Raw genomic sequence first — 15,185 nt, 5'->3', positions numbered from 1 at the left:
CATATCAAGTCTCCTTAATCTGTCCTTTACTCATGGTATATTTCTCTTTACATTTTTATTTTTTGATTTGATGTATTTCTTGTACTTGTTCTTTAGGCCACTAATAAAATCTTCTCTAATCTTCCAAATTCAATCTGAGTAGGAAAATAATTTTAAAGTGTTGTTTTTCACATATAGATATAGCATATACACTGGCACATGTAAATAATACATTTATGCTATTGTGTTCTTCAGCTTTGTGACTTTATTCATTCTGTACATGTGCTGTTTGTTCTGACTGAACAGAATTTATGCTTTCAACTACTAAGCTAGATATCTGCCCTTCTTTGCCTCCAACTGTTCTTTTTAGTAGTCCCATGATGCATACAGCTTCTTGTAGGTGCAAACACCCACATTTAGGAGCCCTAGTCCTTCTAATTGACGGTTTAATTTCTTTACAGAGTAATTTTACAGTTTTTATTAATTCCTTGGGGGCAAATACCTCTTTTGTTGCGGAGAGAAGTGGGAGTGTAGCCTCCTTCAGCCTCTGTTTCTTGTTTGGTTTACCAGTCAGTAAGATCCCACTTGATTTTTGTCTTCCAGAAGTTTATCAAGATCTCTGGCCTGCTGATTCCCCCCATATCATTCTGCTGACAATTTATTTCCTTTTATTTAGCTTTCAGAGACTTTTCGGAGACTTAGGGTCGGTTTCTTAACATATGTGCAGTCTTGAATTGGAAGTCTACTGGTACTTTTTTTCCGTGACTTTTGAGAGGAAACCTCTGAAGAGAGCATTCAGTGAGGCAGAATCTTGGTGTCTGTTACCCAGTCTAGTGGGTCTCTAGAGATGTGAATGGCTTGTTTCAGTGTCTTCTGCAGGATGTAAAGTGGAAACTTCCAGGAGAAAACAGTCTGCCAAATCTGGAGTGACTGATATGTGTTTATGCATTTCAATGTTCCTATCTACAGAACAGCGCTATTAATAGTGCATCAGATAGTAACTAGTTAGAAGATGTAATAGATGAAAAGGTGCCAATTTTAAGAACAACAAAAATAAACACCAAAATAAACTTAATAAGGAACTGAGACACATTTGAAGAAAATATAAAGCATTACTGAAGGACATAAAAGAAGTTTGGAAGAAATGAAAAGATACACCTTGTTCATAGCTGGGAATATTCAGTATCATCGAGATGTCAGTTTATTATAAATTCATGTGATAATAAGAATGCTTTTTAAAAACTTAGACAAATTGATCTTGAAATAAGTTGATCTTGGTTTAATAACTTTGCCAAGGAACTTTGGGAAGACCAAAAGAAGCAAGGACTAATGCAACCAGATATTGTACTATAAAGTCCCTATAATTAAAACCTTGTGGTGCTGATAACTGAACAGAAGGCATAATGGGATAGAATGGAAAGCCTAGAAATACACTCAAACACATAGGAAGACTTAGATATGATGAAGATGGCTTCTCAAAAACCGATAGGGACAATGTGTGCTATTCAGTAAGTACTTTGGGGGAAACTGGATACACATCAGTGGAAAATAAAAAAAAAATTGAAGTCCTACCTCATAGCAAGGATAAATTCCAAAATGATCAAAGATATAAGTGTATTAAATGAAATCATAAAAATTTTAAAAGAACACATGGGAAAATTAAAAAAAATAATTTGGGAATGGGAAGGCTTTTAGAGCTATAATTTAAGATGCAAAACCCATAAAGGAAAGAGTTATGAAATTTAACTACATAAAATATAAAACATCTGTATTATAAAAAATAAGCAAGGACAAATACAGCCTGGGAAAAATACTTGGAACTCATATTACAGATGAGGGACTAATCTCTTTAATATATAAAGAACTAAAAATAGATAGGAAAAGACCAACCCAATAGAAACATGGGCTAATGTATCAAAAGGATTTTTTTCATTGTGGAGAATTTGTTCTTCAGATATACTTGCACATATGTAGAAACAACATATTTACAAACTTACTGTAGCATTGTTTGTAATTCCAAAAGATTGGAAATAATTCAAGAATCTATCGGTAAGGGACTGGTTAAATTATGGAATATCTGCACAGTGGAATATCATACAGTTGTGAAAACAGCAGAGAAGGTCTTTATATACTCATATGGAAATTAGAATACTCCAGGAAATATTAGAAAACTACTCAGTGGTGTATAAATATACTTTTCAGTAAAAAGTGGGTTGATAATGGAGGAATAAAACTGTTCTTCCATTTTTTTACACAGAGAGCAGCATATTTACACATTGCTTTCATATTTGTTATGGATATATTCTTAATACATGTGAAAAAATTATATATGAATAGATATATTCATAAAGTCTGGAAGAATATATAAGGTAGGGAGCTTGATGGGTAGGAATTGGGCAGGATTTTTGTCTGATAAAATTATAATATTATAATACCTATTAAGAATTACAGCATATCTGGCATTTTCAGTTGGAAATGACTACAACTCAATTCCACTGGCTTGAGCACACCTCTGTTCTATTTTCACCACCAAAACAGCTGACCCCATCAGTTTCTTTATTTTCTGGGAATTCTGGGAATATTGGGTTTATGTAAGCATTTAATAGTGTATATAAAGCAACCAGAACAGAGTTCCTATATTTTAAGTAGCTTTATAATCTAATTTATTAATATTCTCTGAAGGTAGGAAAATATATTACTCCTTATGATGACAGTTAATGACTATTAGTTACAGACATAACTAACACCTTGCATCTTCAGTTTTACAACTTCAGCCATGGGTAAAATAAACAGAACCTAAACTCATTACCTACTGAAAGCTCTTCTTTGTAGTGGAATTGAGTCATATTCTTTCACAGACAGACAGATATAAATTGAGTAACAAACCCAATTCTCTCTTGTCTGTGATAGAGTGTAGATGCCTATCTCTTATTTGTCAAATATCACCACATGCTCAGACCATAAAATGACTTCCTAATCATTTCCCATACCATTGGGGAACAGCTTATTGGCCATAAGTGTCACAGAACCAGAACCAAACTTAGCAAAGAACCAACAATAAACAAAAACAAAGATTAAGGGAATAAAAGGAGAAAGGTAAAATTCTATTATTATATGCAGGTTCAAATCTGATGTTTTACAGAAAACTCTTGTAAATAAAGCATTAGATTCTTTAGGTTTTATGGTTGGTAATCTTAGCACTCTGTCTTTTCTGTTAGATTTGAAACTATATTAATCACTAAGGGTAAAATTTGCCCATAATTTAAAAAGCATGGAACAAAAGGATCAATTAAATAAATAGATAAGTTTTTATGGATTTGATTCAGTGTTATATGACAAAATGTATATAATATAAACATAATTTTTAAACCTTTTAAAATATGTAATATTTACTGATAAACTTTTTATTTTACACTTTTATTAAGGTATAACTTACATATAATAAAATCCACAAATCATGAGTGTATAGCTTAAAGAATTTATATAAATGTATATATCCATGTAAACACAACAACCCAGTTAAGATATAAATTAACTTTAGCATGCCGCAAGACCCTTCCCCCTCCTAGTCAATACCTGTTCCAAAGGTAACCATTATTCTGACTTCTGTCACAGTAGATATGTTTTGCCTGTCCTTGAACTTCATGTAAATAAAATTATACAACATGTACTCTTTCCCTCCCAGCTTTATAGAGCTATAATTGTCATATAATATTGCTTAAGATGTTCAACGTGATGATTTGATACACTTATTTATTGAGATTAGCATATACTTTTGTCTGGCTTCTGTTTCTCAACACTTATGGGATTCATCCATTTCTTGCAAATGGCAGCAATAATTCTTTTTCATTTCTGTGTAGTTTTATGTGGAAAATAGTGCAGATTACTTACCTATTGTATTTGGCTTTTCCCCCCATTATTAAGTGTATGGTAACAGTATGTATAAATATTTGATTTTTGCATTTGACCTTATTTCCTGTGATTTTGCTGAATATCTTAACACATTGTGTCATCTTCAAGTGATGACAGTTCTATTTTTCCCTTATTTATTTATTTATTTATTTATTTATTTATTTATAAGTTAGGCTCCACGCCCAGCATGGAGCCCAAAGCAGGGCTTCAACTCACAACCCTGAGATCAAGACCAAAGGTGACATCGAGTCGGATGCTTAACTGACTGAGCCACCCAGGCCCCTTCCCTTCTAATTTTTATACCTTTTATTTCTTTTCTTTTTTTTTTTTTAAAGATTTTATTTATTTATTCATTAGAGACAGAGAGAGAGAGGCAGAGGGAGAAGTAGGCTCCCAAGGAGCAGGGAGCCCGATGTGGGACTCGATCCCAGGACCCTGGGATCATGACCTGAGCCGAAGGCAGACGCTTAACCATCTGAGCCACCCAGGCGCCCCCTTTTATTTCTTTTTTTAAAAAACTAATACATCAAGTATAATGTTGTATAGAAGACATTATGTCATTTTAATAGGTAAAATTTAATAACTAGTCATAATTTTTCTAAATATAGATACATGAAGGTTATTAAAACACACACACAGATAACATCATAGTTAATGGTGAAATACTGATGCTTTCCTAATGACAAGTATGGTCAATAAGGTCAGAACAAGGTAAGAATGTCTTCTATACAACATTATACTTGATGTATTAGTTTTTTATTCCGACTCGATGTCACCTTTGGTCTTGATCTCAGGGTTGTGAGTTGAAGCCCTGCTTTGGGCTCCATGCTGGGCGTGGAGCCTAACTTATAAATAAATAAATAAATAAATAAATAAATAAATAAGGGAAAAATAGAACTGTCATCACTTGAAGATGACACAATGTGTTAAGATATTCAGCAAAATCACAGGACTTTTCAAAATTATTTGGTTTCTTGTTTCAGTTTTGGTTAAGTTGTGTTCTTCAGGGAATTTGTCCATTTCAATGAAATTCACAAATATATTGGAATAAAGTGGTTTGTAATGTCCTCAGAATCTTTTTGTCTATAGGCTTTTTAGTTATAACTCTCTTCTCATTGTTTACATTTTGTGTTCTGTTTTTTTTCTTGTTGAAACTTCCTAGGTGTTATCTATTTTATTAATCTTTCAAAGAGTCGGCTTTCTATTTCACTGATCTTTTATTTAAACATTTTTTTTCTTCTTTCTACTTTCTTGGAATAATGTGCTATTCTTTTTCTAGCTTTTTGTAATAGAAGCTTAGATTTGTTTTCAACTTGCCTTATTTCCAGTAACATGCATTTAGAGGTCTGCAATTTGCTGTTTTAGTTGTATATCACACGTTTTAATCTGTTGTATTTTTATTATCATTCAGATAAAATATTTTCTCATTTTCTTTGAGATTTCATGTATTCAATTCATGAATTACTCAGAATTGTGTTTTGTTATTTCTGTACATTTGGGAGAATTTCTAGTTATCTTCCAGTAATTGATTTTTAGTGTAATTCTGTACTGGTCACAAAACACTTCATTCATGTTAAATTCTTTATATTTGTTGAGACCTACTTCATTGTCTAGATTATGTTCTCTTGGTAAATGTTTAATACACTGTTGAAAAGAATATATATTCTGCAGTTGTTAGGTTTAATGTTCTAGTTCAGGTTGAAAAGGTGGGTTGTTCAGATCTCCTGTATACTTATGATTTTTTTTTTGTCTTCTTATTCTGTCAGTCATTGAGAAATATCTGTTAAAATCTGCAACTGTAATTGTGGATTTATTTTCTTTTTAGTTCTTTTAGGTTTTGCTTTATGTATTGTGAAGCTGAGTTATTTGTTGCATATAGATTTTATTATATCATGCTTACTTAACACTTCTTTTAAAAAGATTTTTTATTTATTCACTTGAGAGAGAGAGAGCGAGCATGAGCAGGGGAGAGGGTTAGAGGGAGAGGGAGAAGCAGATTCCCTGCTGAGCAAGGATCCCTATCTCTATCTCAGGGTCCTGGGACCATGACCTGAGCTGAAGGCAGATGCTTAACCAACCAAGCCACCCAGACGCCCTGCTTACTTAACATTTTTATCATGAAATGTCCCCCTTTAAGTATTTAAATTGGAATTCTTAGTCCATTTAATTTTTTATTAATATATAATTTCCATACTATAAGATTCACTCTCTTATTAAAGTATACAGTTAAGTGGTTTTTAGTGTATTCATGAAGTTGCACAACCATCACCACTATCTAATCCTTGAATATTTCAGAAAGAAATCTCTTACTCATTAGTTCCGACATACCTCAGAGATATTATGGGTTTGGTTCCAGACCACCACAATAAAGTGAATATCACAGTAAAGTGAATCAAATGAATTTGTTTCCTAGTGCATATAAAGTTTATGTTTACACTATACTGTAGTTTAAGTGAGCAATAGCATTATCTCTAAAAAAACATACATACCTTAGTTATGAAATATTTTATTGCTAAATTGCTAAAATCTCATCATCTGAGATTTTAGCAAGTTGTAATCTTTTTGCTGATGGAATATGTAGCCTTAGTGTTGATGGCAGCTGACTGATCAGGGTGGTGGTTGCTAAATGTTGAGGTGGCTGTAGCAACTTTTTAACATAAGACAACATTGAAGTTGGCTTCATCGATTCAGTCTTCCTTTCATGAGTGGTTTCTCTGTTGCATGTGATCCTATTTGATAGCATTTTAACCACAGTAGAACGTCTTTCAGAATTGGAGTTAGTCCTCTCAAGTCCTGCCGCTGCTTTATCAACTAAGTTTATGTGATATTCAAAATCTTCTGTTGTCATTTCAACAATGTTAACAGAATCTTCACCAGGAGTAGATCCCATCTCAAGAAACCACTTTCTTTGCTCATCCATAAAAGCAACTCCTTATCCATTCAAGTTTTATAATGAGATTGCAGCAGTTCAGTCTTTAGGTTCTAGTTCTAATTTTAGTTTTCTTGTTCTTTCCACCACATCTGTAGTTACTTACTCCAGTCTTGAACCCCTCAAAGTCATCCATGAGGGTTAGAATAAACTTCTTCCAGTCTCCTCTTTATGTTGATATTTTGGCCTCTTCCAGTCAATCAGATGAACGTTCTTAATGGCATCTAGAATGTTGAACCCTTCCCAGAAGATTTTCAGTTTACTTTGCCCATATCCATCAGAGGAATCACTACCTATGGCAGCTATAGCCTTATGAAGTGTATTTTTTAAATAATAAGACTTGAAAGTTGAAAATAACTCCTTAATCCAAGGGCTGCAGAATGGATGTTGTATTAACAGGAATGAAAACAACATTAATTTCATTGTACATCTCCATCAGACCTCTTGGGTGAGTAGATGCACTGTCAATGAGCGTAATGTTTTGAAAGGAATCTGAGCAGTAGGTCTCAACAGTGGGCTTAAAATATTCAGTAAATCATGTTGTAAATAGATGTGCTGTCATCCAGGCTTTGTTGTTCCATTTACAGAGCCCAGGCAGAGTAAATTTAGTATAATTCCTAAGGCTCTTAGCATTTACAGAATGGTAAATGAGCACTGGCTTCAACTTAAAGTTACCAGCTGCATTAGCTCCTAACAAGAGAGCCAGCCTGTCCTTTAAATCTTTGAAGCCAGGCGTTGACCTCTGTTGAAATTCTAGATGGCATCTTCTAATTTAAGGCTGTTTTGTCTATATTGAAAATCTATTGTTTAGTGCAGCCACCTTCATTAATTATCCTAGCTAAATCTACTGGATAACTTGCTACAGCTTCTGCATCAGCACTTGCTCCTTCACTTTGCACTGTTATGGAGACGGCTGGCTGCCCTCCTTAAACTTCATGAATTAACTTCTGCTAGTTTCAACCTCTTCTGTAGCTTCCTCATCTCTCTCAGCCTTCACAGAATGGAAGGGAGTTAGGGCCTTGCTCTGGGGTAGGCTTTGACTTTAAGGGAATGTTGTGGCTGGTTTGATCTTCTATCCAGACCACTAAAATTTTCTCCCTATGAGTGATAAGGCTGTTTTGCTTTTTTATCATCCGTGTGTTTGCTTGAATAGGAAATGCAAGAATTTTTCCTTTGCATTCATAACTTGGCTATTTGGCATAAGAGACCTAGCTTTTGGCTTATCTTGGCTTTTGACACAACTTCCCCACTAAACTTAATAATGTCTAGCTTTGGATATAAAGTGAGAGGCATTTGAGGAAGAAAAGGGGTGCTTGGGTGGCTCAGACGGTTAAGTATCTGATTCTTGATTTTGGCTCAGTTCATGATCTCAGGGTTGTAAGATCGAGTCCCGCATCCGGTTCTGTGCTGGGTGTGGAGCCTGCTTAAGATTCTCTCTCTCCCTTTCCCTCTGACCCTCCCCCTACTCTCCTCCTCTAAAAAAAAAATTATAAAAATAAAGTGAGAGACATTTGACTCTTCTTTCACTTGAATACTTAGAGACTATTTTAGAGTTATTAGTTGGCCTAATATGTATATTGTTTTGTCTCAGAATAGGGAGGTATGAAGAGAGGGAGAGAGATGGGGGGAATGGCTGGTTGGTGGAGCAGTCAGAACACAATGGCCAGTTGGTGGGGGGGGATCAGAAAAATGCATTTATTAGGTTTGGTATCTTATGTAGCCATAGTTAGTGGCACCCTGAAACAATTATAATGATAAAATCAGAGATAACAGATTACAGATTGCCATAACAAATACAATAGCAATGAAAAAGTTTGAAATACTGGGAATTACTAAAATGTAACAAAGACATGAAGTGAGCAAATGCTGTTAGAAAAATGGTGCTGATAGACTTCTCAACACGGAGTTACAACAAACCTTCAATTTGTAAAAAATGCAGTATCTGTGAAGTATAATAAAGTGAAGAGCAATGAAATGAGGTATGCCTGTGATAATTTTCCATGTCTTCCTCTTCCCAACCCCTGGCAACCACCAAATACACTTTTTGTCCCCCTGTGAATTTGACTCTTTTTGGACATTTTGTATATATGCAGTAATAAAATATATGGTCTTTTGTGTCTGACTTTCATGTAGCATGTTTTAACTATTCATTCTTGTGGTAGGATGAATCAGCATTTCATTCTTTCTGTTTTTATGGTTGAATAATATTTTTATTGTGTAGATTTTTGGTACATTTTGTTTGTCCGTTCTTCAGGTGATAAGGCAGGTTGTTTCTACTTTTTGGATATTATAAATAATACTGGTATGAATATTCATGTATAAATTCATGGTGGACATATGTTTTTATTTTTCTTGGTTAAATATTTAGGAATGGAACTGCAGAATTATATGGTATTTCTCTATTTAATATTTTGAGAAACTGCCAAACTATTTTCTACCGTGGCTGTACCATTTAAATTCCTACCTGCAATGAATGAAGGTTCCAGTTGCTCCACATGTTTGCTAACTAGTCTGGTCCTTTTTTATAATTATTAATAATATATTTGAATTGAATTCTACCACCTTCATACTTATTTTTTAATTTGTCTTGTTCATTCTTTGTACCTTTATTCTTCCTTTCTCTGCTGTCTTCTGGGTTAATCAAGCATGTTTTATTTTAAAAGATTTTTCTCCTCTATCAGCTTTTTTAGTTATACAGTTATTTACTTTTATTCTAGTAGTTACTGTAAAATTGCAACATATATCTGACTTACTGTATTCTTTTTGAAAATAGTGCTTATTTCATTTCCCGTCAATAGAGAACTACTATATTAATTGACTGCATATGTCTCTCCTACCCTTTGTGCTTTTTTATGTCTATTATAAAACTTATAGGATATTATTTTTATTTTTATGTCAGTTTTTAAACCATTATTTACTTACATTTTCTCACTTTTTCCTTCAGTGTGCTTTTCATGAATTTCTGTAGTTTTGGGATCAGTTTCCTTCAGTCAAAAGAACTCTACTATTTCTTTTATTGTAGGTCTCTTGGTGGCAAATTTTTTCAGCTTTTGTTTGAAAATAACTTATTTTCCCTACTTTTTTTTTTTTTAATTAAGTAGGCTTCATGCCAAGTGTGTGGAGCCCAGTGTGGGACCTGAACTCCTGACCCCGAGATCAAGACCTGAGCTAATATCAAGAGTCAGACACTTAACAACTGAGCCACCCATACACCCCATTTTCCCTGCTTTTTTAATGGATGACTTGTTTTTTTTTAAGATTTAATTATTTATTTGACACAGACACAGTGAGAGAGGGAACACAAGCAGGGGGAGTGGGAGAGGGAGAAGCAGGCTTCCTGCTGAGCAGGGAGCCCAATGCAGGGCTTGATCCCAGAACCCAGGGATGATGACCTGAGCTGAAGGCAGACGCTTAACGACTGAGCCACCCCAGTGCCCCTAATGGATGACTTTTAATGAATGATTTTAGAAGATTCTAGGTTGGCAGTATTTTTTCTTCTTACTATGCTGAAGGTTTACTCCATTATCTTTTCATTTCCATTGAAATGTCCTCCTACATTGTTATTGTTGCGTCTTTGAAGTCAACTTGTCTTTTATTCTCTGGCTGCTTTTAAGAATTTCTTGTTTTTTAAGTAAATTTTGAGTATTTTAGTAAGTTGTGAGTAAGATATACCTAATTTTTTTTTTATCCTGCTTGATGTATGTGGGACTTCTTGAATCTCCATTTTGATGACTTCTAGAAGTTTTGGTAACTTTTTAGCCATTATTTTTCAGATATTGCTGTTGTCTTGTTTTCTGTTTCATTATCTTCCTTGGCTCTGATTTGCTAATTTAGACATATCTGAGACCTTCTTAACCAAGTCTCATGTTTTGTGTATTTCTCTTTTTTCTTTGTGTGCTCCAGGGTGGGTATTTTCTACTGAGCTGTCTTCTAGTTCACTAATTCTCTCTTTAGCCATGTCAGTTGTTCTATTAAACCCATCCAATGAGTTATTAATTTCAGATGCTGCATTTTTCAATTTTAGGATGAGCATTTGATTGTTTTTCAGATTCCAGTTGTCTCTTAAAATTCTTAATCTTTTCATCTAGTTTAAAAAATTTTTTATTGAACATATTAATCATAAATGTTTTTAGTGTTTGATTAAAAACTTGATAAAACTTGGTGCGAATTTAACTGATTTCTTCTTACCAGCTTGTCTCTCCTCGTTCCTGCTTTGCTCTAAGCATTAATTCCTTGTGAACCAGCTCATCGTGGAGATTCCTGTCTTTCTTTAGAGTTTAGACTGTCTGGTTGCCTCAGTTTTCTGATGGATTCAAGAAAAGTTATGATTTCTTAGGCTGTCCTTCTTTTTGTCTTGTTTGGCTGGGAGTAGTGCTTTTTACAGCTTTCACTACATCATAAGCAGAAGGCAGAACTTCATCATAAGCATTTTAAAGTCCCTTTCTGATAATTTTAAAGTCTGAATCAAATGTGAGTCTCTGTTTTGACTTTTCCCCCAATTTTTGCTCATTTGTTTCTGTTTTTTAAAATTTATTTTTAATTTTTTTAAAGCATGCCTTGTAATGTTTATTGGATACTAGATTGGATAAAATATTTGCAGAGGATCTGTAGAATATTATTTTCCTCTGAAGAGAGTTATTATTTTTTTCCTGGCACTTCTAATGCTATAAAGTCTTGGTTTTAGGATTTGTTAGAGTTCATCTATTGCTAGTTTGTCCTTACTCCTAAGGCTTGGCTCTTCTGGAGTTCCAAGAGCCCAGGGTATCTTTTCTTTTTTCAATGCTCCTCCATCTTGACAGTGCTTGCTTGCCGAGCTCCATCTCTACAGCATGACTGGACTGCTGAAATATCCTGTTCGCTCTTTAGTTGCCTATCAATTGTTTTTGTATAGGTTTCTCAGCACCTTGTCCTACGTACTTGTAGGCTTTGGAATTAGTTGATGGTTTCAGGGGGGAATTTACATGTTTATCGGTTCTTTGCTACATGTATTTTTAGGGGTCATTTTTCACCCTGAAGCCCTGTCTGCTTTGGCAACTGTGACTTCCAACCTCTGCCAGCTTAGTCCAGTAAGACTACAATATTATGCTTGGGCTTTATTTCCCATTATTGATTTAGAAAATCTCTTATACGAAAGTAATAATTGTGGAATTTGCTTCATGGGATCTCAGAGAATGTAGCCCCAGAACTCCTACTTGTATTGATTGCTTTCCTGTGCCTTTAGACAAGATGTTTCATATGTTTTGTTTAGCATTTATTGTTGTTCTCAAGAGCGCTAGTTCAATACACTGCTACATAAACTGGTACCATATCCTGGAATTTTACTAATCCTGGAATTTTACTAATGCTTAGCACAGTTCCATTAATATTGGTGGCTGTTGCAAATCTTTTCCAGGTTCCTACTGTGTTAAACAGATAAAATCAGTCTTATATAATAATTACCACAGACCATGAAGATTACCTAATTATTAACTTTACATTTATCTTTTGGAATAAAAGCGGGTGTTGGGTACATAGGAAAGATCTCTGAAAGCCAGAGTACAAATGGGGAATCAATACTAACCACTAAAGCTCTTAATTAAACTTCAAATCTGACATAATTTTCTATTTTTTGAATTACAGTCATTGGAAGGTTTTCATAGAATTGGGAGTTCTTACCATAGTCTCTCATGTTTTTATATCTAGGAAGATGAAGTCCTCAGTACATTCTGAAGAGGATGATTTTGTTCCAGAACTACATAGAAATGTTCACCCTCGAGAGCGGCCTGATTGGGAAGAAACACTTAGCACAATGGTAAATCAGTTTTATGCATATGTATATGTGTACATTTTACTTATATAAGAGAAGGAACTGATGAATCCTCATAAACTTTTTTTATGTTGCTTCGTTAATTTATTCAGGAAATATCTGTTGAGCAAATAATCTATTCTAAGCAATGTTTTAAACTCTGTGGGCAGAGCCCTGAACAAAACACACAAATTTTCTGCCTTCGTGCAGCTTATATTTTAATGGGTTAGGAGGAGAAGGAAATAATTAAATATATAATATGTCAAATGATGGTTAGTGCTATTGTAGAAAATTAATGCAGAGTAGTGGGGTTACAGAGTGGTAGGATAGCGTGGAAAAGGATGGTTGCTAGCTTTATAATAGAGGGGCCACAGAAGGCCTCCAGGAGAAGGTAAAATTTGAGCAGAAGGATGTGAGGGAGTGAGTAGTATGCTTATCTGGAAACATCATTTTAGGCATTGGAAGAACAAGTTAAAGGCTGTGGCGCACGATTAAAAAGTAAGCTGAAAGAAACACAAGTAGGACATGTGGCTGAAATTGAACAAGCCAGGGGAAAAGTAGAAGGAGATGAGGTCAGAGAGTGGTTTGGGTGGATGGAGAGCAGATCATGTAGTTTTTTGTGGTCCATTATAAAGACTTTGGTTTCTTATACTGAGTGAGATGGGAAACCATTGGAGGATTTTTGGCTGAGAAGTGATATGATTGGCTTAAAATTTTAAAGGAAGTCTCTGGTTTCTGTGAATAGGCTAAAAAGAGAGGCAAAAGAAGAAATAAGACCAGTTAGAAGGTTATTATAATAGATGAACAGTAATGGTAGCTTGAACTGGAATGGTGGATATGGTGAAAAATGCTTAGATTCTGGAGAGAGTTCTACAGATATAGCCTACTGTTTTTGCTGATGAATGAGATGTTACAGAGTGAGCTAAAGAGGTGTCAAAGATGAATTTTAGTTTGTTGGCGTGTTCAACCTGAAGAATGGAGTTACATTTACTAAAATGCTGGAAAAGCAGTTTTTGTTGGGGGTTGGGTAGAAAAGTCCTATGCAGTGTAGTTTTCCACATGATAGTTTGAGATACACATTTAATCCATTATAACTTTTTGCAGTTCGGGTCTGTCAATAAGAACGGTGAAATTCCTTTTGTGAAGAATAAGATTTTACTTAATTGTAGTTAAGTTAGTGTTTCTTATCATCAAAATTGAATGCAAATATTCATGTCACTGATGATCTGTAATGAGATTTTACATATTTCATTTTTGAAAGTGCCTTTTCACTCAGGTATTGCCAAATATGGACACCAGTTCGTGAGCGTGTGATTTTAATTGAGTCTATTTGTCTCTTGGAAGGCCTTTATAGAATTCTATTAGATTCTTCTCTTGATATTTACCTTTTAGCATAACATTATATTACAAACGTCCAATTAAAGGTGAGGTTGAAGCTTCTCAGTTGCAAAGTTAAATGGATTTTGCAGTGTGGAAATTTCCTCTGTACTGATGATCTGAAAAACCTTGCTGGAACTGTAGTTTGAGTTCAGAAAATATGTTCACTGCAAATTTTTGTGGTAATGGAGATCTCCTTGTTTTAATGTTTGATAGCTTGGAAAATATGTATGACAGCTCATGATTGTGATTCTAACATTTATCACAGTATGATAAGCTATGTTTTGCTTTTCAATTTTAGGTTAAGTTCATTAAGAAATAGCATCAAATCTGCAGCAAAAACTAATTATGAAAGCCATTTAGCATTCAGTAACTGAGGTTAAAAATAGGTCCAACTGAACTTTTTCTGTTTCACTCATATTTTTTACCAAAATTGGTATGAAGTATCTTAGTAGATTCCGCTTCAGGTTGTACTGAATTAATGTTTGTTGAATTTATTTCAGAATATTGTCAGCTGTAGTTGTCCTAGGCAGACTATACATAGGGGCTAATTCTTCAGCCGCTTTAAACTCAGCATTGACTCCTCAGCAACGAAGCAGTATTGGTCACATTTGTTGACTCATCCAGAGTTAAGGAAAACCACTTGAAATCATTTGCCTTATTTTTAAATTGGCTCTTGATTTTGCTCTCAATGCCCTCAAGTCTTCAAGCCTGTACTTACCGAAAGACTATTAGGCTTAAATCAGTTTGTTTTCTCTGGATTTCTTTGCTATAGTCATACATGATTTAATTGATTCACCATTAGTCAGTGGCTTTCCTTGCTCTGCTAACAAATGATCTACTTGGGAATTTACTTTGGATGCAGTCTTGTTTTTATTTTTGTGAAGAAATTCTGTGTGATGGCTTACTCATTTACTCTGTTTTAGAGTTTTCTAACTTTTCAGGTTGTTATTTTCCTGTGAGTTGAGAATACTGTGATGAGTGCATAGTTTGGTAATGTTTGATGTATATTCTTTCTTTCAGCACAGCTGTAGTGTCAGCACATAATAAACACAGTATTTTGCCGTCTTATTTGATAACGAAACCCACATTCTCCTGTGCCTTAAAAATATGACATTCATAGTCCACTTATCTCTTCTTGGCTTATTTTTTACATGTTGTGTACAAATTGGTAATTTTAAGCACATGGTATGGTGATACATG

The 15,185-nt window shown here is 34.4% G+C and overlaps 1 protein-coding gene across 7 annotated transcripts in view; it reads left to right on the top strand.

Annotated features, from left to right (window-relative positions):
- Positions 1–15,185, top strand: part of ARHGAP32 (Rho GTPase activating protein 32) — a 311,240-nt gene that overhangs the window by 103,844 nt on the left and 192,211 nt on the right. For 3 of the 7 annotated variants that reach the window (XM_032426187.1, XM_032426186.1, XM_032426179.1), the window contains exon 2: positions 12,503–12,611. In XM_032426187.1, coding sequence (XP_032282078.1) covers positions 12,503–12,611 — 109 coding nt within the window. Of the gene's footprint in view, positions 1–11,902; positions 12,612–15,185 lie in introns of those variants that run through there. The other 4 variants (XM_032426184.1, XM_032426182.1, XM_032426181.1 and 1 more) reach the window with 3 other exon arrangements.

This window comes from Phoca vitulina, unplaced genomic scaffold (genome assembly GCF_004348235.1).
Source record: "Phoca vitulina isolate PV1807 unplaced genomic scaffold, GSC_HSeal_1.0 scaffold34, whole genome shotgun sequence".
Taxonomy (NCBI): domain Eukaryota; kingdom Metazoa; phylum Chordata; class Mammalia; order Carnivora; family Phocidae; genus Phoca; species Phoca vitulina.
This window is presented reverse-complemented; position numbering and strand designations above follow the sequence as displayed.